The sequence below is a fragment of the Drosophila hydei genome, unplaced genomic scaffold (genome assembly GCF_003285905.1).
Source record: "Drosophila hydei strain 15085-1641.00,03,60 unplaced genomic scaffold, DhydRS2 tig00000149-arrow-pilon, whole genome shotgun sequence".
NCBI classification, from domain to species: Eukaryota; Metazoa; Arthropoda; class Insecta; order Diptera; family Drosophilidae; genus Drosophila; species Drosophila hydei.
In genome coordinates this window covers 1585916-1608816 of record NW_022045678.1, presented here as the reverse complement: position 1 = coordinate 1608816, position 22901 = coordinate 1585916, and the positions used below count along the sequence as shown (strand labels likewise).

The 22901-nt window shown below is 35.5% G+C and overlaps 3 protein-coding genes and 1 long non-coding RNA gene across 6 annotated transcripts in view; 2 read left to right on the top strand and 2 right to left on the bottom strand.

The window, feature by feature from the left end:
- Nucleotides 1-22901, bottom strand: part of LOC111602387 — a 46378-nt gene that overhangs the window by 2101 nt on the left and 21376 nt on the right. The window contains exon 3 of one of the 3 annotated variants that reach the window (XR_002751614.2): nucleotides 3697-3757. The exons of 1 other annotated variant lie outside the window; for it this stretch is intronic. This is a non-coding gene — a long non-coding RNA (uncharacterized LOC111602387). Of the gene's footprint in view, nucleotides 1-3566; nucleotides 3758-22901 lie in introns of those variants that run through there. One more of the 3 variants, XR_002751613.2, reaches the window with a different exon arrangement.
- LOC111602382 (cell adhesion molecule 2) overlaps nucleotides 1-22901 on the top strand; it is a 56790-nt gene that overhangs the window by 24309 nt on the left and 9580 nt on the right. Inside the window, exons 4-9 of the mRNA XM_023319403.2 lie at nucleotides 302-447; nucleotides 1898-1959; nucleotides 7097-7255; nucleotides 10715-10843; nucleotides 11871-12005; nucleotides 22352-22501. Coding sequence (XP_023175171.1) covers nucleotides 302-447; nucleotides 1898-1959; nucleotides 7097-7255; nucleotides 10715-10843; nucleotides 11871-12005; nucleotides 22352-22501 — 781 coding nt within the window. The remainder of the gene's footprint in view (nucleotides 1-301; nucleotides 448-1897; nucleotides 1960-7096; nucleotides 7256-10714; nucleotides 10844-11870; nucleotides 12006-22351; nucleotides 22502-22901) is intronic.
- On the bottom strand, nucleotides 15383-16681 carry LOC111602384. The gene is made up of 2 exons (XM_023319405.2): nucleotides 15806-16681; nucleotides 15383-15747 (listed from the first exon to the last, which is right to left on the bottom strand). Exons 1-2 carry the CDS (start codon nucleotides 16637-16639, stop codon nucleotides 15466-15468), a joined length of 1116 nt encoding a protein of 371 aa, XP_023175173.2. The 5' UTR covers nucleotides 16640-16681; the 3' UTR covers nucleotides 15383-15465.
- LOC111602386 lies at nucleotides 18556-19866 on the top strand. Its single transcript, XM_023319406.2, has 2 exons — nucleotides 18556-19257; nucleotides 19488-19866. The coding sequence occupies exons 1-2, from the start codon at nucleotides 18557-18559 to the stop codon at nucleotides 19846-19848; spliced, it is 1062 nt and encodes a 353-aa protein (XP_023175174.2). The 5' UTR covers nucleotide 18556; the 3' UTR covers nucleotides 19849-19866.

The window sequence follows — 22901 nt, the reverse complement described above, 5'->3', positions numbered from 1 at the left end:
TGCAAACTATGCAATGAGGAATACTCAGAGCTTGACTTAGTCAATTTCCAATTAAAAAACTTTAAATAGCATAACTTAAAGCTAGAATCACAGATTATATCAGAGAGAGAGAGAGAGAAAGAGAGAGAGTGCCTCGAACTCCCTCGCTCTGGCACGTTGCGACGACATTTTTGGTGTCTTTGGGCTAATAAATGAGCCTGGGCCACGCTAGCAAGGCATTAACATTGCACCTGAATCGCGTTGAACGCTTGAGTTTCATAATTTTCTACTCACATACATTTCTATATTTCTCTTTGTGCAGATTGCGTGGCTACGTGTCGATACACAAACGATTTTAACGATACAAAATCACGTCATAACCAAAAATCATCGCATGAGCATTACTCACGCCGAGAAACGTGCTTGGATACTGCGTATACGTGATGTCAAGGAGTCCGACAAAGGATGGTACTGAACTAAATTTACAAGACTATAAAACTCTATACATATAAAATACCTTATTTAACTTGCTTATCTATATAAATATATTTACACTAGACGTATACTGTATATAAATACAAGCACATGACAGTTTAAAGTGCATGGCCATAAATTAGATTTTATTACTGAGTTAAACCTCGTGTTCTGTTTAAAACTGCTTGTGTTAAAGAAATATATATATATAATAAATATATATATATATAAATATATATTTTTATATATATATAAATATAAATATATATATATTTTTTTACTTATTAAGTTAATAAAATTACATGATTTAAGATTTATTTTTGCTTTTTCCTTGATGAATAATATCTTTTTTCATTTTAAAGTTTTGTTTCTGGAGGTAAATATTTGTTTATAATATTTTATATGGACAAATAATTGATATATATATATAACAATATAAAATCTTAAAGTGAGACTTTCTTAGATTTTTTAACTATTATAAAAAAAATGAAAATTGAGTATTTATCTAAATTCCTTATATTATATTTTAACTAGTTTAGGTAGGCCAATCGTTTTTGTTTTTACATTTTTTTTTAATTTTTTTTAGTTTTGTATTTGTTAATAATAAATTTAGAATCGATAAAAAAAATATTTTATGTACCATTTGTTAAATATTTAATATCTCGCTATAGTAAGCAATCAAAACACATTTTGTGTTGCAATAATAAATATAATAATTATTATAATATTTTTGTACAACTTTTATCGAACTATTAAGTTATTGTATTTATGCGGTGCCTTATTTAAATAATAAATTGATTCCGTATTTTCATGCATTAACTTTTTTATATTACTCGTTATATTACTTATAATAATAAATTTATTTAAATATAAAAAAAAATAATATTTTGTACTACTTTTTTCTAAAAATATTTTTTTACAATATTTTCAAGCTTTTCTTAAAACGAGCAAGTTTTTTATAATAAATTTATATAAATAAGATAAAAAAGTATATATATTTTTTACTATATTTTTTTGCATATAATTTATTCGTTACATCTTCAAGCTTTTACAGGTTTTTATATATTCTATGGTTTTTCATAATAATAATACTTTTTATATTTTTTCTTCCAGCAGTTCATTATGTTCCCGATTTTCCTTCTTAGCTTGATCAAACATAAAGTTTTTCTATATTTTATATTGTTTTGATCTCTATGTTTTTTTTTTAAATTTATATGCTCGTATATAAAACTGCTTCCATTTATGCAACGCAGTTCATAGTTTTTATTTACGCAGCTTTTTACGATCATGTTTATTTCATATTTATGCACACAGTTTGTCATAAAACGCTTTCACGCATGCCTTCTTATCGTGCTTGCTTCGCGCTGGTTTCTGTTTCGTTTTACAAGTTAAGACATGGAGAAAGAAAAGTCGGCTGACATGAAAAATCCTTTACAACCCACAGGTATATGTGCCAAATAAACACGGATCCGATGAAGAGTCAAGTTGGCTATTTGGATGTTGTCGGTGAGTAAACAAAGAGCCGTATAAGTCTGTAATTTACAGCAGCTAGTTGAGTTGGCGAACGACGAGTGTGTACTGTACTTTAGTGAGAAACAAAAAGCAACAACTCCCTTGCAGCACAATTACACGTAAATTAAGTTTTATGGGCGAGTGTGAGGCAGAATTGAATTGTTATTTGTCTGGCTTGTGGCTGGGCGCGAGTCGATCAATTGACGCCCACGACTTGTGATAGTTTTTTCCACAAATTGCGCTAATTGCTCAGCCAAGTGGCGAGTGGAGTCATTTAGGTGTTCCAGTCGAGAGTCGGCAAAGTTGTGCACAACTTTCAACAAGCTCACGATTGAGTCTAATTGCTGCGCTTCAAAGGGGCGCGCGCTTCGGAAACTATTGGCTAATTGAGTTAGCCAGCTCTTTAAGCCGAGCATAAGGGCGTTTTTTAAAGCGGCCTTACTTTTCACTTAGCCACCACATTAGTTAGATGCTTTTTCTCCCACTTCTTTGCGCCCGAATGAGACAATGAACAGTCAGAAGGCACCTGGCCCGGCCGAAGTGAAAGGTAATGAAACAATTTACATGCTACGTGCTTACTCTCTATATACATATATATATACAGTCATATATATATATATATGTATGTATATGTATCTGTTCATTTCCATGTCCGTTTCTATGTCCGTGTCCACGTCCGTCCATGTGCCCACGTTAATTATTCAGCTGGCGTACAAAAACCTCAGAGGAGACAAGCTCAGCGTCGGATCCCAGACAGATTTTAAATGAATATGCCGCCCCCAAGGCATGGTTAGGGCTCCGGTTGGCCCACTGGTTTGGTTTCGTGCCGGGACGCGCCCCACTCATTTTCAGCCCGAAAACCGCGGCATTTTACTACGGTCGTAAGTAACCACTTTGGTTGATTGTGTTTTCATTGATGTCGAAACACATTATGTGCTGCCTACACAGCGCCAAATTTGTCAGTTCACATAGCAACAGATTCAAAGTGTGTCAGCATTTTAACAGCCCGCTTTTTGTGCAGTGCCCAAAACGCTTTACACCCAAATGAACATAAGTTCGGCGCCTTTAAAGCAGTTCAACTTTGCCACAATGAAAGTGCACGACTTTATGTAGCATACTTTTTAGCGCTTTGCTCAGGTATTACGGCACGTAATAATTGCTTAATTATTGACTTCATTATGAATGCGACATATTTTTAACCGAATCAGATGTTCTTTCCGAGGATTAAAATTTAGATACTCCCATTGCGGTGTACTTAAAGTGGCTTTTAAACCATATAAATTGCTTTCTAAAAAAAATTAAAAAATGAAAAAATATATAATTGAATAAATAATTGAATTAATATTTACATTGCTAAAAGTTCTTATAGGACATTTCGCAAAATATATTATAAAACCCTAAAACTATTTTTTCATTTTATAATTTAATTTAATTTACCGTTTATTTAAAATTAAAAGTTTACCTTTAACAATTATTTATTTTTATTAAATTAATTATTTAAAATATAAAATTAATAAAATAATTCGTTTTAAGTTTATTTCATATTTTCTATTTTTTTTTTATTTTTTATTGTTTATTTTTTATAATATATTTGAGCTTTTTTATTTTTGAATTATTTAATTTCTGTCTTTTTTGTTGTTGATTGATAATCAGAATACAATGTAAAGAATTTTTATGTTATGTTTGTTACATGCAGATGAAGGCTGGCCAGACCCCATAAAGAATGCTTACGCTTGACTTCGAAGACGTGCTGAATAGATCCAGATTAGTCATGTTATCCTCCAGAAAACCTCTGGAAAATTTTTTAATATATATATATAGAAGAAGTCAGCAATAAATGAAAGAATAGCTCGCTCCCAAGTAGACAACATTTGCTCGTTTACTTCAATAACAAATTCTTGAAAATAAACTAAATAAAATTTAAAAAAAGTATTAAATAGAATTAAACCTTTTCTAACACAATTTGAATCGAAAATAAATTTATATTTCCTTCTCAAAAAAGATATTTCTCCTAAACAAATTTCAGACTGCTAAAATTGTTCAATTTGCACAAACTATTAGCTAAAACAATATCGCTAGAAAATATTTGCCTAGTGAATTTTTCATATATATCCAGGCGCTCAACAAAAGCATAGACATGGACTATATTATTAGAGCCGTGCGCGATGCAAATCAAATAAAATGCACAACTAAAAGAATCGAATGTAAAAATATGGAAGCAAGCCGCAGAGGCATAAACCATATGGCTCTGTGCAGACAATGCCTTTAACACCATAAGCAAAACATCAATTGGCGAAATATATTGTTTCAAATAAATAATTCAATGCCTCGCTGGCTTGCATACAAAAACAATCAGCAGCACAAACAACTCGCTGGGCGACAAGAACAAAAGCACAAAAACTTTAACAAATAAACACGAGCAGCAGAAAAAAACAAAAAAAAAATTGGCAAATAAAATAAATAGCAAAATGTGTCCACAATTTTTTATGAACGTGAAATTTGTTGTCCATTTTCGGTCAGCTTTGATGCATGACAGTGGAGGCGATGGCCATTGCTTGATTGCGCCCCCAAACTGGGACCAACTGTGTGTGTGTGTGTGTGTGTGTGTCTGTGTGTGAGGAGGAGCGGAGCCAAGTGGGCGCATTCAAGTGGAAAAGCTGTGAAAGTGTCAAAACGACGTTGGGTGGTACATCGAAACAGGATTTGTTGACTCAGTGCATGGCGTAAAATGTTTGAAAAATGGCATTTTAATGCATCGAATTTACAACTGACAGCAGCAAAAATATCTCTCGAAGCTGTTTCTGGCATTTCTAATTTCCATAGCAAGTCCAGTAAGAGATCTCTGTTCTGCTTAGCTTAAGTAACGGAAGTTAAGAGTTAGAAATTGTCGCTCAACTCATGCATAACTTTTCTACTCATTAATCAGAGTAGCTATACAGCCGTTATGAATCTTGCAATACTTATTTACTTAGTTGTTCAATTAGCTTAACCAACTGGGCTTCCTTATTAACTAATCACTGAATAAGTTTTATATATTAAAAAAAATAGTTTGCTTGCACTTTATAACTTTTATTTAAGAGTCGTTCAAAAGCGCAAAGAAATAAAATTTTTATGACAAGCTTGGAAAATGCTAGAAAATGTATGTATATAACGAAAACAGATTCCAAATTCTTTTGGTAAGAAAACTCAATAAAACTAACGCAATTCCAATATATGTTATTTGATATCTTTACTAATGCTCTTTTAGCAGAGCTAAAGCCTAATTTGAGCGCACTTGGAGTTAACTTTTATCTTTCATCACATTTCACTTCATTTCATAAATTATCACCCACTGAGCCAAAGCAGCGATAAAACCGTTCGCCCCACACCTTTGGGGCGAGCGACAGGGCTGCAGCCCATTAGGGCCAAGTCAACAGGCGCTGCGCCTACTCAACTTGTTCAACATGACGTATACGCAATGTGACTGTGGGTATGCGCGTGTAGATTGAAAAGAAAAAAGTACATTTTGTAAAACATGCCCATCATTGTTTACACGACGACTTTCAAGTTTCCAATGTGTAGACGATATGCGTCATAGCTAGGCTTCCTGCTCAGCCTCTCTAGGTTCTCTCTGTTTTTCTTTTTTTGGGTTCTTTCAATAATTTGTTGCTGGCTGTTTTGCTATGAAGATTTACCAAAGTACTGAACGTTTCTTGATGTTGAAAGCTGCTCTTAAATGCTCCAGTTATAAAATGCACATTTCGTTCGGCTGCCTCATTAAGTGGCCAGCAAACAGTCTCGTCCATTCCCATTGCTGTTTCCCTTGTCCCTGTCGTTTACTTCTCTTTTTGGCAAGTGAAAAATTGTCAAGCGTGAAATTATAATTAATTGCCAAGTAACACCAGAGACTGGCACGCACAACAGACGACAGGTCCGGGTCCGGGTCCGGGTCCGGGTCTGAGTCCGGGTCTCAGTCCTGGTCCAGTCTCTCTCTCTCCCTCTGCTAGCTGGCAGATAGCTCTCGCTGCATGTAAATGTCAAAAATGGGAACAAGCGACGTGTCCTTGTAGGATATGCATGAGTCCCTTATTCACTTTGTGCAGTGCCCAAAACTTGTTGAAGATGTCGCTGCAGCACAAGGCTTTAATTGCGCAAATGAGTGTTTATTTAAGTTTTGACCATAACACAATATTTGGGCACAAACGATGTCAATTGAATAAATCCCAATATATAAATAATAAGATTTATTTAGTGTAAATTCTCAATAAATATATTGTGGCATGACTACCAAAGTAGATAGTCGTATAACAAAACATATGAAGCTTAAATCAAAAAACTTTGACTGTAACTATCGAGCTCTATGCATAGCTAGCAAATTCATTAGAACTTTATAGTTTTTAGAGAAAGATTTGATAGGGTTGAGAGCCAATTCAATTTAGACTATAGACTATATTCAAGCAGAGTAGATTTAACAAAAATTTGAAGATAAGTTTATTACATGAAACGCTTCTTGAAATAGAATTGGGTTAAAATAATTTTGGTTAGATAGCTCACAATAAAATAAATAAGTTTTTATACAAAAGAAGTAAGAATGTTGCAGTCGAACACAAACTGCATAACTATCTGAACTTGCGCAATTTGTACCTTAAAATAATTAATAATATTTCGAAACTATTTATATATAACCTTTATGTACTTTAACTGTTATTTAAAACTCAAAAATGTTGCCAAAATATTCTTCTGTTAAAGTTTTCGTATATTGAAATGATTCAAAATTTATTAAAATCAATTATGGCCCCAACAGTTAGACAAAGTAGCGACAATTTGTTAAAAGCCTGATGGAAATAAAGCCACTCAACAAAAATTCTTTATTGCATTTTCTCTCGCTCACATGTCACCGACAACAACACCAACAAAAACAACTGTAAACCAACCAAATAACCAACCAACCAACAATGTCAACAACAACAACGACTGCTGCTGCTGCTGCTGCTGCTACCAACTGCTGACACCTGACTAACAATTCATGGACTCCATGCCCATTTCATTGGACCATCGCATCGCATCGTTGCACGGCCCACGCGGCGTATGAATAATATGTCGCTTGTAACTGTTGCCATAACTATGTTTGTGTGGGTGTGTGTGCACACAGTGCCGCCAGACATACTGGACTATCCCACCAGCACGGACATGGTCATACGCGAGGGTTCAAATGTTACCCTAAAATGCGCCGCGACCGGGTCACCAACGCCAACGATAACCTGGCGACGCGAAGGTGGCGAGCTCATACCACTACCCAATGGAGCTGAGGGTAAGTTCAACTCTGTGTGTATATGTGTGTGTGAGGTGTTGGTGCGAGTGTCTGCATTTGCACGCTGCATGCATGACAAATGGACTCTGGCGCGAGATTCTGCGGGTCACCAAGTAAATTATTTGCCACAATGTCGAAGTCAAACAAAGACGCGTGTTTTCTTCGCATTAAATTTCATGAGCTGCGCTTTAAAGTAACTTCATGCCGTTCCCCTAGAAACGTGAGTGCAGCCAACTGCAGCACGACTCAATAATAACTAACGCCTTTCCATAATTACTTGGCCATTCGTGACTGCACTCATATCAAACTGCAGTAAGAATTACACTGAGAGTGCGAATTTATAGATGAGAAAGGGCTAAGCCAAAGTCCTTAAGTCAACTATATTATTGTTAAGGATAAGAAAAAGAAACAAATTCACTTTGATTAACACATCTTAACGAAGACTTCACAATTATATATTTCAATAAGATTTGACTTATTTAAGCAATTGCCTTTAACTGTTTCAGAACGTTTCAAGGCTTCAAGAGCTTCTAGAATTTTCAGCTTAAATTATTTGAAGCTAATTTCTTGACCTACGTCTATGGAATTACAGAATATATATATACAATATATGTTATAATTAATATGTTATTATTATTATTTTTTTATAATATTTTATTTTATTTTTACTTTTAAAAATAAAAATTTTTTTTTTAAATTTTAAATTGAAGTATGTTAGGAATAAATATATTTTATATTTTATATTTAATATATATTTAAATATATATATATATATATATATATAAATATAAAATATATATTTAATATATAATATATATTTTATATTTTATGCTTTTATTTAAATAATATACTATGCCTTTATTTTTATATATTAATTTAAATATTAAAATAAGTATTCTTTGATGTGTAATAAAAGTTTCCTTTTATTATTTGCTTAATAAAAATTGCTTTAATGTATTAAATCGTTTAAAACTCGAATTTAAAGCATATCTTTATAAAAATATTTATTTTTATATTAGAAAATGTTTTTTTTTTAATATTTTAATTCTAATAACAAAATGAATGATAAATTTTCTTAAAAGAAACTTGATTTTCTTTTTTTATTAATTTAAAATTTAATTTGAAAGGCATATCAATAATAAATATATTTTATATCATGACTATTTTGTTTTTAATATTTTAATTTAAGGAAAAACAATTGTTGATGTTTGTTAATGTACAATTTAAATAATATTTAAATCTGTGCTTAATCCCTCGTGTGTTATTTTTTACTCATAGTAACACAAAGAAATATATACTAAATGGAAATGAAAGAGGTTCAATATAATAGAACATTTTTTAAATTTATGTTTTAATATGATGTAGCATAATAATCTGAAGCTCTTGAGCTGTTAATAAGGTTAATAAAGAAGTCGATTGATTCCTATTATATTATTTATAAAGAGATTCTATAGACTGGTATATTAAGTAGTTGTATAGTAGTAGTAATAATGCAAGATTTTTAATAATTTCATTTTTTTTTCTTAAAATTTTGTTAACACTGCAGTTTCCTGACTTATTTCACCAGCACTTATTTTACCTTTGATCGCCTTAACTTATAGTGTTCCGAGTCTTTTAAAAATATTAAACTGAGGAATGCAGTTGAGGAGCACTTTAAATAGATTACGGAGAACGAGAATGCAGAGTAGCCAGAGCGTAGTCCCGTTTGCTATTTGATGTTTATCAAACCACAAGTAGTTGATCACATACTCCATTGAGTGCATTAGAGCTAGCCAACACTGTACCAGCGACAATGTTTGCAAACGTATGACAGGTGCCTTAGACGCAACGTGCAATGAGGCATTCCACTTCACATGCCCAACCGCATACAGCTACACAGCTGGTGGCTGGTGGTTGGTAGCTTGTGGCTGGTGGCAAATGAAACATTCATTACAGCCACTTGGCCAAATCGATAAATCGGCCAGCGGGCAACGATTTTCACTTGAACCCACAAAATGTCAATGTGCAGCAAAAGGCAACCAAACAATTTTGAGGCCAGGTGGGAGCAAAAAAAAACAGAGCTCGAGCCAATCACACTACCAATTGCCATGGCTCTATGAAAATTTGTAATTGTCATGAATTTTGGCAAAGAATTGCATTTACACTGAGCGGATTGAACAAGAACATTCTTTCAGCAGATTGCACATGTTTGCAGCTATGTTTGAATAGAGTCAGTTGTGAAGCTAAAATTCTTTACTTGAGATATTTACTCATGTCGTTAAACATTCAAACATCGTTATAAACTCAATAGGGCGTAAATTTTGTGTATGAAATACCTCTGCGAACACGTGAGCAAAACATGACGTAATGTAAAGAAAAGTTATTTGTGCACTTAATTGAAATTAATCTTGGTAACAAATGAGCAGAGCGCAAAGTATAAAAAACATTTATTTCAATGTATTTGAAAGTGATTAAACGATGAACCCATTGAAACGATGAACCCTTGTAATGGCCAAAAGAAGGCGTGACAAAGTCCATAAAGTATATATATATAATTATTAAGGGCGATGAACTGAGTCTATTTAGCTTTCTCCGTCTGTCTGTTTTAGAACCTATACGAGCTAAAGACCTGCATTTTTTAGTTGGTTCGCCTATAGCACGCGCATATAAAGTCTGCTTTAAATAATCGATAATTATTTCCTTTTTATTGTTATCGATCAATATATTAAATTACAATTAGCGCATCTTTAGAGCTGGAGTCTCCAAATGTTTTATTTAGTTTTATGTTTTATATAATTTTAATTTTTTTTAATTTTTTTAATATGCTGAAAATTTTATTGACATCCGTTGAGTAACACAGAAGTTATTAGGCAAAACTTTTGGCCAATTTGCCGCAGCACGTGGCAAGCAGCGCCAAGCGTCCGCATTTGTCCTATCCACACACACATACATTTAATCGAATGCATTCTATTCAAAGAATCGAAATCGCAGTTGAATGGAGCTTAAGTTGTCAGCTGCTACTTTAGTTTAGACTTGCAGCTTTTTGCTTAAGCAGTGAAGTGGAGTTGGCAGTTATATGGCTTCAACTGCTGGCAATGTTGGCGACTTTTATTTTATGCCAACATGATGTTCCATAGTAAATTCATGAAAATGTGGCTTTTATATATATGAGAAAAGAAAGGCTCTGAGGAACTTTTATTAGTGTTAAGATACGCAGAGCAGAAACGATCGATGCAGCTTTCGCCTGTGTCGCTGTTCTGCTTAAACACATAAATTTATATGTGGGCTTGTATTTTATGTAACTATGCATTGTGTACATGCTTAGAGTATGTGCACGCAGATCGGCCAGGGTATCTGCTAGTCAGGCAGCGGCGTCAAGAGCTTTCTCATTTGCTTCATATTTAATTTCATAATTAATTGACTCATAATACTTCTCTCTCTCTCTCTCTCCCTATTTGCTTTGTCTCTCTCTATTTGCAGCCATCGCATACAACGGCTCGTTTCTGACCATTGCCAAAGTGAATCGCTTGAATATGGGCGCCTATCTCTGCATTGCCTCCAATGGCATACCGCCAACAGTTAGCAAACGTGTCATGCTCATTGTGCACTGTAAGTATTTGGGAAATGCGAATGGGCATGGGAGCTATGTGTAGTCTTCAACTGGGGTGCATATCAATTTTGCATATTTAAATATTTATAGTTTTGCGCTAGAGCGCCGCATGGCGTCTCTGTGTTGCTCTCTGTGTGACGGTGGCGTATGAGCAATGTGCTGCAGACTGTAACACAGACAGTGCCACAAGCACACACACACACACAAAACACCACTTCAAATCTTGCCATAGAAAATATGCTGTGCATTTTAATATTGCCCGAGAGTAGCACAAACAACTTCCCCCTCTCTCGCTCTTTCTCTCTCTCGCTCTCTATCGCTCGCCCTTTGGCGCTTTGTCTGTGTGTCTGTCGCTCTGGCTGCATACTTTTAGGTGCCATGCATAAAGTAAATAATTAAGTGTGCCCCAGCTAGTTAGCATTTTTAGCGCTCCTTTGCTTTGCCCTTTCCCGCAACCCCAGCCGCCAGCTCTTGCCATCAACTCCACTGCTAATTAAATAAAAATTTAAGTTGCTCAACAATTTGCGGAGCAACTTTACTGTTAGCTGCGCTCTAAAATGTTCCAGCTACGCGCGTAAATTCCAAATGCTGCCAGACTTGAGGTAAGCCATTTAAGCCCCAATGGCAGAAAGCAACTCAACTTATCCGTGCATAAACAAACGCTGACCCTGCCTCCTTCGCTCACACTCTTCTAATAAAAATTAAAAAGCAATTAGTTGGATAAATAAAAGAGGGCAAACCGCAACAAATCGCATTGGCAAACAATAACAAATGGAATTTTATATGAATGCGAATACCTTTTGCTCGCTCGCATGCCACAACATTAACTGTCTCTATGTACGTGTGTGTGTGCATGTGTGTGTGTTCTATTGCATTCATTTGAGCCACATTGTTGAGCTGCCATTACAATTACATTCCGCCATTACACGTAACTATTTCCCACACTTTCTCTCTCTATCTCTTTCTAACGCTCTGCCTCTCTCTCTCTCTCTCACTCAATCACTTTTCAACTTTTCCCATTTATAGTTCCGCCAATGATTTGGATACAAAATCAATTAGTTGGCGCCGCACTGGCACAGAACATTTCTCTCGAATGCCAATCGGAAGCATATCCCAAGTCCATCAATTATTGGATGAAGAATGATACAATTATTGTGCCGGGTAAGTAAACGCAAAGCTCTCTTTAATATATGAATAAATACTAAATATACACCAAATGCTCGCTGACTATGAAATCTTAAACTAAGCAGAAACTTGAGAAGATTGAAGATTGAAACTTGAGAAATTTTTCTATAACTTACAGAATGTTAAATTTACTTAAAAACCACAGCAAGAGGTTAAGTGTACCTTAATTTAAATAACAAATCATTAAATGACAGCTAATATAGCTTTACCTTTGGATTGTTAATTAAAAAATCACTGGATGTTATAATGTTTAATCTAGAGCTGCTAAAATCTATACTATATAAGGCTATCTTTATACGATGCCTGCTTCAACTGCTAGCCGTTATTACAGGTGTGAAGTATCAATCGAAGTTTACTTTGTTCTTATCATTTTGATATCGCTGCACTTAAAACTCTATTAACAAGCAACTAAACCCACTCTCACATAATCCAACAAAATGTAATTAATTTGACGCAGTGTCTGGGTGCTGGCAACTGCGCTATGATTGCTCTCAGACCCTTAGGCACAATTTCAACTTAATTTCCTGCGGCCATTATAAGAGCTGACCATCCATCCAGCCATCCATCCATTCACTCAAACGCCCACTCATCTTGCACGGCAAATGAACTGCATGGGAAAAAAAATGAAAAAGCCAACAACGGTCGCACACTCCAAACCGCAACCTGCACTGGCTCCCTTAACTTCAGCCCCTGCCCCGGCCTCTGCCCCTACCCTTATCACTCAGAGCTCTGTGAAAAAGTCACACAGACATATAAAAACTGTTCGTTTTTCTGCTCTCCCTCTCTCTCTCTCTCTGTGTCTCTTTTTTGGCGTGTTGTTTTCAGGCTGCCCTGTGACACAAAATGGAAAAAGTGATTGAAAATGACCTCAAGTCAAAAGCAGTTTCAGTAGCCAGCAACTGTCGTCCAGTTCTGAGTTTTTAATGGAGTTTTTTTCGAGTTTCTTTTTCAAAGTGCGTTGGATTTTATAAGTACATAAAAGGGTTGCTTTTAGAACTTCTCCAAGTGCCAGCTTTAAGAAGCTTACGCGCATTTCGTATAGGAAGATCATTGAGCATAATTTAATTTCATTTTTAAGCTTAAAAACAAAATCAAATTATCAATTTTTATCAATAATAATAAATTGAGAAAAGATATCAAAAAAAAAATATGATAAATCGTACTACGTTTGGTATACAAGAGTATAATTGAAGTCTATGACTTTTTGGCTTAATAGATTGCAGTCTTTATATAGACAGACATTGCTAGAATGTGTTAAGAGTATAAAAATCATAATAAAGAAGGAAAATGTCAGCTCAACTGTACATATATAAGTGATATGTTACATATCGCATATATATGTACATACATATCATATCGCAGAGTCTGCTTTATTATTTCCATAATTCTTGATTGACTTCTACTGTTACAATAAGATCAGTACGAAGCTGAGCGCTTGTTTAGAGTTGTAAAAATATTATCCGAGAGGGCTTGCGACTTAGCTATGCACTTCTCATTATTGCCGTGTATCCTTACTTAGGCGAGAGAGAGACTAAGATAGCTGTGGCTGAACGTAGTCCCTGGCGTTGCTGAGTGAGAGCGAGGTGGCTAATAAAGCCATTCGCACTGGGTTATGATTGACAGTAGTCTTCGTGGAATTCCTTAATGGGCGCAGTTGAAAAGGTGATCAGATTAACACAAATTCTACATATATATACTAATTAATATAAAGCGAAGTGCTGACGTATACATATGTATATATACATTTCTATATGTATCTGCCAAATGCATGTGTCACCATTGGCAGATGTCAAAGATGTCAAAGCTAATTGTGCTCGCTCAAGAGCTTGAACGATTCTAGCTTCTCGGATTAACAAAAACCATGAAATCATTATTTTCGATTCATTATTTTCATATGAATTTTCCAGCCATCTATAGAAAAAATGTTCAGTTTTGCTATTAAAATTCTTTATATTATATTTAGGTAATTTCAAATAATTTTCGTACATAAATCTTATATATATATACAACAATCATATATATACTTTTACAACGGGATTGATAATAATAAAAAATTCCCAATTTTTTCAAAATCGACTGAACTCCGTTGTGAGCTGATATTCCAATCATTCTACGCTGTTCCTATACATGCGTTAAAAACAATATATAAACTCGTACTGCGTACTGATGTGTCACCATCTTGTGAACACGACAAAAAATAACTCAATTATCGCCTCACACGTTGCGATCCGTCATTTGACGTTATATTGGTTATTTCGTGACGCATATTGTTTATGTATGTCGGCTACTAGACGTACATTTTGATAAGGCCCTAGCACGAGCCAGCAATAGACTAAACAATGCGGATCCAGATGCAGACAAATTGAAACGACCTTGAAGTTGGAGACGGACAATATCAATGCACTTCTTGGGTTTGAAAACTGAGCAAAGCTAATCAAATGTTTCTATGCAGGGAAAGCAAACGCTTTCAAGCAACGAAACTATTATCTTCCGTTACGATTCCAAATATGGATGTATTTAGCAAATCCATATACAATTAAATGGACTGTGATTCTATCACTGCTCCATCATCAGTACGATAAATATTCTGAGTATCAGGAATGCTGGTGCCGAGTGACTTGTCAGTTGCCAGTGCCTGCGACCCATATTAAACCCGTTCACAAGGACTTGTACAATTAATTTATTTTGAATTCTTTAAGCCATACAAACCGAGATAGCATCTCTCAAAACTAAATCTTGAACTCAATCTCGAACAGGCAACTACAACAAGAAATATAAGCGACGCATAATGGGGCCACTGTCAAAAATCAAAATTGAATGAAAGCAATTAGTCAACTAGATTAATTAATTTGATAGAGAACTCATCAAATATGTCAAAGTAAATAGTTAATAGAAAATTTCAAAATTGACAAAAAAAAAGAAAAAATTAAAGTGAAAAATATTGCACTTTACTATTGGATTACAAAACAAAATGTAGCACACTTATCTGATATTTTGGGGTCGTTGGAAAGTTATTTTAAATGCCTTTTTGCATTAGAATAAAATAAAATACATTGTGCGAGGTACACATCTTTGGTCGATTTTGCCGCATGACGTGCGTTTAACACCTGGCGTCGCCAGCACAAAAGCTGCGCTGAATAAAGATTTCATAAGTCAAGTTAGAATAATTGAAGGATCTCATATATTCCAATACTGTTATCTAGGACACGCATTGAGAGGATACAGTGGATGATCAGGCTCCTTGAGCAATCTGTTGGAATTTGAAATTTAAAGTGAAGAAATGGCATAGTTTTATAGATGGTTAATATATTTATTAAATTCAAAAAGATTTCAAAATAACTCAATTGGGTAACTCAAAATGGAAAGGTTTTATATGGGCCGCAAGCACTGGAGACTTGTAGCTGTCACGAGGCACTCAGAATAGGTGTTGGGTTGATTATGGAACAGCGATCGCCTCACAGTCGATTGTATTGAAAATGGAATAGACATCCATATTTGGACTGGCAAGATGATCATTTAGCTGCTTCAAAGCGCCCGCTTTCTCCTCATAGCAACTTTGGATTGCCTGATGCGCAGTTCGACGACTCCGATGTCGATCACCTATTGATCCATATCCATGCCATATAGCGTATTCCTTGCAGTTGGTCTTCAAGTTTGTAAGGACTTCAATAAGCTGCTGTCGAGGTTCCTTCAACTCCATGAGCAGAACTGACTTATCCTGGCATAAGTAAGAACATAATAATATCGCGTATGCTTATACCTGCAGCGCTACTTACATTGTTTACTGCGTTGAAGAGACCGATAAGTGCATGGATATTGTCCTTCTCATGCTTCAGGTCGGTTTCTATTTGTCTCGCAATCCGTAAGGCATTATCTAACTTTCGGGATATAATATCGAAAGACTTGATTATAGAATCTATTTTTTCCTGTAAACTTGCTTCTGTTGGCGGCATATTATAATGTAAGCCTAGTTTTGAAAAGACATGTACGAAAGCAGCCATGAAATAAGAGCAGATAGTTCGGGTACGTTGAGCAGCTAATGCACTTATTAATTTGCGTTGATCGCCGGACGGCGCAAAGTCAGACTTGACATCATGTATGATTGAGTCAAATATATTCTTCAGCCTGGCCACTTTTTCTTGAAGATTTGTTAATAAATCTAATGATTTATAAGTTATAGTCAGTCCTTTTTCCATTGAGGCACCCAGCATGTCCACTAAGATCTGTTTGTCGCTCTCTGACAAATTCTCCATCTCGATATAGCGTATATAAAGGTTGAGTGTGTTATCTATGGAAATGCAATACGAGAATACAGGGCCCACACAGCCTTCGTATTGGAGACGCGCAGCAGAGTTCAATTGACGTAACTCATTTAACTTAGACTTTGCTTTGCCGTGATAGTTGATCATAGAGTGATCAACTGCATCGATTGCGTTTTGCAGTTGTGTGAAATTAGCCGTGCTATCAAATTCGCTGTGGTATTTCACTACAACCGTGGACATGCTCTCAAGTCCCGATTTTATTATACTGAAGTGCTCCCCATCAGCAAGAGTCGAGCTGAAGAAACCGCACGCGATTATTAAGAGTACTGAAATTGTTCTGTTACTCATGATGAGTATTAATCTCTACACCCGTAGCTTACTCGCAGACGAATAAGCTTAAACTAAGCTGAGACTGCCGAAGTCGACGCATTTATAATGAATGATAATGAACCAGTGTTGGCAGCTCTTTTGGGCTTGGACAACCTAGTTTAAAAAAGCTAGAAAAAGCTAAGCAATTTTAAAACTAGAAAAAATATGCTTTGATTTTCAGAGTATTTTTTGTATTAATAAAAATGAATATTTCTAAATCAGATTTATGAGCAAAAGTATTGGAAAAAATTAAATAGAGCTATGTATGACCAAGATTGGATTGAACGTCTTTCATCATTTTGACTAAACGATATTCATGTGACTGAAAATGCTTTAGTCCTTTCAAGGATAAAACGCAGATCAAATGCGAATCATGAAGAATGTTTAATGCCTGTCGCCTCTTGAGCATTGCCAGCTCCCGCCCAAAAGCCAAAAGTAAGACACTAAACCTAACTACATGAATGCTTGAAACACATTGTTAACTACTTGCATAAAAAAAGGATTTCACCTCTCGATTTTTGTATTATATAATAATATATATTATTATATATGGAAAGTTGTTTAAGCTGCTTCAATTGCTTGTTAGAAAACAGGCTCGTTCAATTTTGCTTGCAGTGTTTTTAAAGTTAATACAAATCCATTTAATGGCTGAATATAGCTGTAAATCCCGCCAGCCGCTATTTCACAAGCGCCAGAGCTGGCAGGAAAATAGCCAAATTTGCAAAACTATAAATAGACATGCACACATACATAAACATAGAGAAATATACAGTCCCGATAATTCGAAACGGCAATAAATTGAAATTTTTTACGAATTATACGATTTTTCCGAGTTGTCTAGATTTCCATTTAAATAATTTCCATAAAAATAACAATTCCGAATTGAAAAAAAAGGAAGAGGGTCAAGAGTTCTAGATAAGGATGTTTTCATAACAAAACTATTTTTTATACAGAATTGATTCGATTGTCGATGTTTGTTTGGCCATCTCAATGATGCTTTGTTTCTGACCGATTGATTAGGTCGTTTATTTGACAAATTCACAAAATTATCAAGAAAATGACATTTTATAAGATCTAAAGTATTTTTTTTTCGTTGAACTTGGAACTTTGAACTTTGGAACTTAAGAGATGACACAAATGTATGAACTTGCACGAATTAATGAGCATTGAGACTTTCGACCTAGCTGGGGATATATTATCGGGACTCGACTATACATACATATATTTGAAAGATCATGTGACAATCGAGCATTTAAGGTTCCATATTTTTATTGATCGAACCCAAATGTGAAGAGCCCGAGCAAATACGAAGTCTGTACTATATGTATAAGCCATACTTATCTATGTGTTGCATGGCTCGTGCTCATACTAAAAACATATATATATATAAATATATTTATTTATATATTATATGTTATATATACCTACTTATATTATATGAGCAACTGCGCGAGTAGAACATTTTTAATAAATTTATATTATATAAATACCAGATATGAAAGTGGTATATAACGTAACTAGGTTTTGTGTGCTCAAGCAACAAAATATCTAACAGTTAAAATCTATGTATCGAAATACCAACTTTGCTGGAATTTATGCTAATTTCTGTTCATTGGGCTAACGAGATCAGTGCCTTCATAGAGACAGACGAACGTTCAGTTAAGTCGGGATCGATGGTATATGGAATCGAGTAGACCCTTAATGAACACGTTATATATGTGTGTTTTTCTCTTTTGAAGATGTATTTGGTAATCTCAAAATTGCACGTAAATGTGCTAATCAGTGAAATGCTCTTAATGAGCTCAATAAGTCCGTTCAGAGTTCCGCTCTGATTGTATGCGTTTCTAGCGTATAAATAGTGGATGAGGATGGTGAGCGAGAGTCAGTCTGAAAAAGATGTCGTGCTTCCATGTGCTTCTCGTTTGTCTCATTGCCTCCGGGGCAGTTTTCGGCGATTACCAGGAGAACAAAGACACCGTAGTTCTAGATTTGTATAACGAGAAACTGAACTTTTTCGAAACGTTTCTTTCACCGCAAGCCATAGACGGCTTGAAGCCATTGTCCGATCGAATAGCTTTCAATACGAAAGAAAATCTTCGTAGCGCTGCCATCTCATACTCAACGCTACGTGGCGCCATTATTTCGTGGTGCACAGAAGTGAAAAATACTATTACAGCTGTCAGCAACAGCAGCAACATTCTACAAAGTCGACAGGCCTTCACATCGACAGTGCACACGGCGTTGACTGATATGAAGAGATATTTCGGTGTGATAGCCGCGGACTTCTCTGAGTCCAAGCAGGAAGACTTCGAGGCGAAAGTCACGATTTCAAAAGGTGTTCCCAAAATAACAGTGATCCATGGCCAATTGCCGAGCGACATAGACGAGGTGCTCCATTCACTTTGGGAACAATTGAAAACGAACCATAGTCTTAGCGTAGTTAGCTCTGAGCCTGTGTTCATTAAGAAAGTTATGTATGGGACACGAATAATTGAAAACGCCCTTCAAAAGATTGATCAGTCCATGTTTGGGACCTTTGGCAAATACAACATGATTTCAAAATGTGATCCCATCTACAGGATGCTAGAGGAATCAAGGTGAGTTCAGTTCACTGTTCATACTAGTTCGCAAAGGAACCTTCATGTTACTACATTGAAAGATCTGAAACGCTTTGAAATGTTGAACAAATGTTCACATTTTTCCGATATTCCACTTAAGGCAACAGCGCTGGAAGGCGTGTCAAATTGAAAAGTGAACGAGCAACATTACTTATTTTATTATGGATTATTTTATTCAGCAACGTTATTCCTTTTGATTTCGTATTTAGTGCACCGGCGAAAGAAGATCCAGTGCCGCATATCACAGCCTCGATCAGAGATATAGTACGGATCCGGCCACACAGCTGCGGATTTTTTGGCTCACGTAAAACCAAATGTGAGGCCGTCTTATCGCAGTCAACCATGATCCAATTAAGGGATAACTACCAAAATGAAAAAGCTATCGCCGAATTTTTCGATAGAATCACCCCGTCCAATTTATCGGAATGCAAAAGTAATATAAAATTAGTTATTGAGCACAAATTTCTTTTGTGGGGATTTCAAGTGGATTACATGCAAAATTGGCAAACTATGATAATTTCCCTATGTCTGGGCACTGATTCGATAGCTAACGTGTATGTAGCGGCCTGAAAATGTTGTTAAATAAAATAAACATTGCTGTAAAGTCTACATTTAAAATAAAAATAAAATTTTCAGAAAAACATTCAGGGTATATATATTAATCGTGATCAAAGGTTATTGATTCTTGTCATTTGTATCGTTGCGAACTGACCATCTCTAATGTAATGTACCATCGCTAAAACAAGCGAGAAAACGAACGCGAGCTGAATAATGTGTGTTTGTCATTTTCTGCCATCCTTTTTCTTCTTGCGCAGCCGAACAGACAGTCTCTGCGTAGCTTCAGTCCGACGCAGAGAGAGAGAAAGTGAGAGATATAGCGTGTGTAGCTGTGTGCGTGCATTGCGCGAGCATAATTGCGAAGCTCGAGGCTTCGAAAATTGAGGCCATTAAAGAAAGGTCGCAAATGTTAATACTGGGGAAACGCAATGTACGCGTCACGATGAGATTAACGCAAGATGAGTTTATAAAAATAGATGAATATGCTACGAGATATATATATATATACATATATATATATATATGTATATACATACATATATATATATATATTTATATATATATTATATATATATATATTTATATATATATTATATATATACATATATATATATATATTACCTTCGATGCAGTTGATAATCAAAATAATAATAATAGTTTAATGAATATATAGCGGATTACAAGATAAAAACAGCAAACATATTAAAACTACAGGAAAATCTGATTTTCAAGAAAAGTCTGAGACGCCTGAGCTTTCGTATATGCAAAACAAATTGCTTTGCAAATTAAACAAGTAAGAAAGCTCTAGTCGGGGTGCCCGACTAGGAGATACCCTGATCCCAGTCCTTTGAGCTTTTTAATATTTTCCGTAGTTTGTATCGAGTGTTAAAAAAAAAAAGAAAACAAATAAAAATCGACATTGCGAGACCAGGTTTGAACCCGGATTATTTGCGCAACGTGCACAATCTCTACCAACACCGCCACTTCATAATTAAAAAAAAATAAAACAATAAAAAACAATAAAAAACGTTCGCATGCGAACGGCGCCTCTTTCAACGCAGCCGCTGTCCTTCTTATACGAATGTTGCAAATTTGAACATAAGTAGCAGCTAATATTCAGCTTTAATTCAATCGCAATTTCAATTCATGGAATAGAAAAGAATAAACGCATTTGAATGTATGTGTGCACACGCATAGGAAAAATGCGTGCGCGTAACGCTGCTGACATGTGCTTTTGGAAATTGGCCAAACGTTTTGTTTAATAACTTCTGTTTTACTTAATGGATTTTAATGAAATTTTCAGCATATGATCTACATATCCTATTGGCTTGGTTGAGATGCAAACGCCTTCACATAATGGCCCAAGTTCCAACTAAACTTAAATTTTAAGAATTTGGGGGAATTTGGAGCCGGTATCCAAAATCCAACAAAAATCAAAATTGCATAAAATATACATAAGACTAAATACAAATTTGGAGGCTCTAGCTCTTAAGACGTTCGAGATATAATTTATTTACTGCATTTCAATAATGTTTTTATTCGATAACAATTAACTGCGAATAGTTATCGAATATTTTAAACAAACAATTTCAAGTCTCTAGCTCTTATAGATGCTGAGATCCACACGTTCACAGCTTGTCGTCCTGATCAAGAATATATATACTTTATGGGGTCTGCCACGCCTCCTTCTGCCTGTTACATACATTTGCACAAAACCATTATACCCTGATTTCCCATTTTCAATGGGATCAGGGTATAACAATATATCTTTTAATCTTTGCTCAAATCACATTTCGTAAATCTCGAGCGTTGGATTGCTCTACAGACAAGAGAAAAGCAATTTGGTTTTAATCAGCAACAACAACGTGGGCTAAAATCTGAGTCTCAGTTTAAGCCATTTGGAAGCATTTTAGTAAACTAATCAGTTGCTTAGCTGCCATGCATAACAATTACCTGTGGCCGACTTCACAGTTAGTTAGTTGGCGGCCCCAAATGCTAGACAAGGTGGAATGGCAGGCTTAGTTCCAACTAAACGAAATCTAACCGACATCAAACGTAAATCAAAACCAAGCAAAGATAACCAACTCCATGGGCGGTCCCTGGGAATGGGAACTTGGCTTTTGTATAAATTAAAATGGACGATTTGAAGGGAGGATGGAGGGTGGCGGCCCCCTAGACATGGTAGCCCAAGATGACAGCGAGTCGAGGTAACATTTGGGTCTTCCTCCATTCCATTTTCTCTTCTTTTAAGCCAAATTACTTTACTCCAGACAAAGGACAAACATACGTAGGTTCAGCCTGAAGAGCTGCAATAGTCTGTCACTTTAACAGACTCAGTTGACTGACTGACTGACTGCAGCTGAGGCCAAATTGGTTAAGTTTCATTGCGGTTATATATGAGCTTGTTACGCCCAGCTCCCACACACACACACACACACACACTCATCACAATGTACATGAAGCAATTACTAAACGTATTTATCACTCTCTCCCTCCATCTCTCTCTCTCTTGCAGGTGAACGCTTTGTGCCAGAAACCTTTGAGTCGGGCTATAAAATAACAATGCGTCTGACCATCTACGACGTTGACATTTCAGACTTTGGTGCCTATCGCTGTGTGGCCAAGAATTCGCTGGGCGACACAGATGGTGCGATCAAATTGTATCGTAAGTATTTCACACACAACACAATAACAACAACAACAACAACAACAACAACAACAACAACATTTACATCCATTACAATAACTATAAACGTAAATGTTAATGTAACTGCTTAAACAATGTCTGACATAAGTCAGCCAGTCAAGGGCAATTCGACTCTAGATGTTTTGCCTCGACTAAGGGATTTAATTAAACAACAAAAAATAAGTAAGCCACGTGCATAATAAATAGGAAAATAAACTTTAGTTACCTTTGACCCAGGTCAGTTGCCTGGGTCGGGGCGTGGCCCATCATTGGCAGTCATTGATTTATGAGCTGGTGTTTTCGATGAAGTTAGCTTGCTGGATGCATAAATAAATAAATATGTTTGATTCGATGACGATAATGGACGTGCTACAGATTA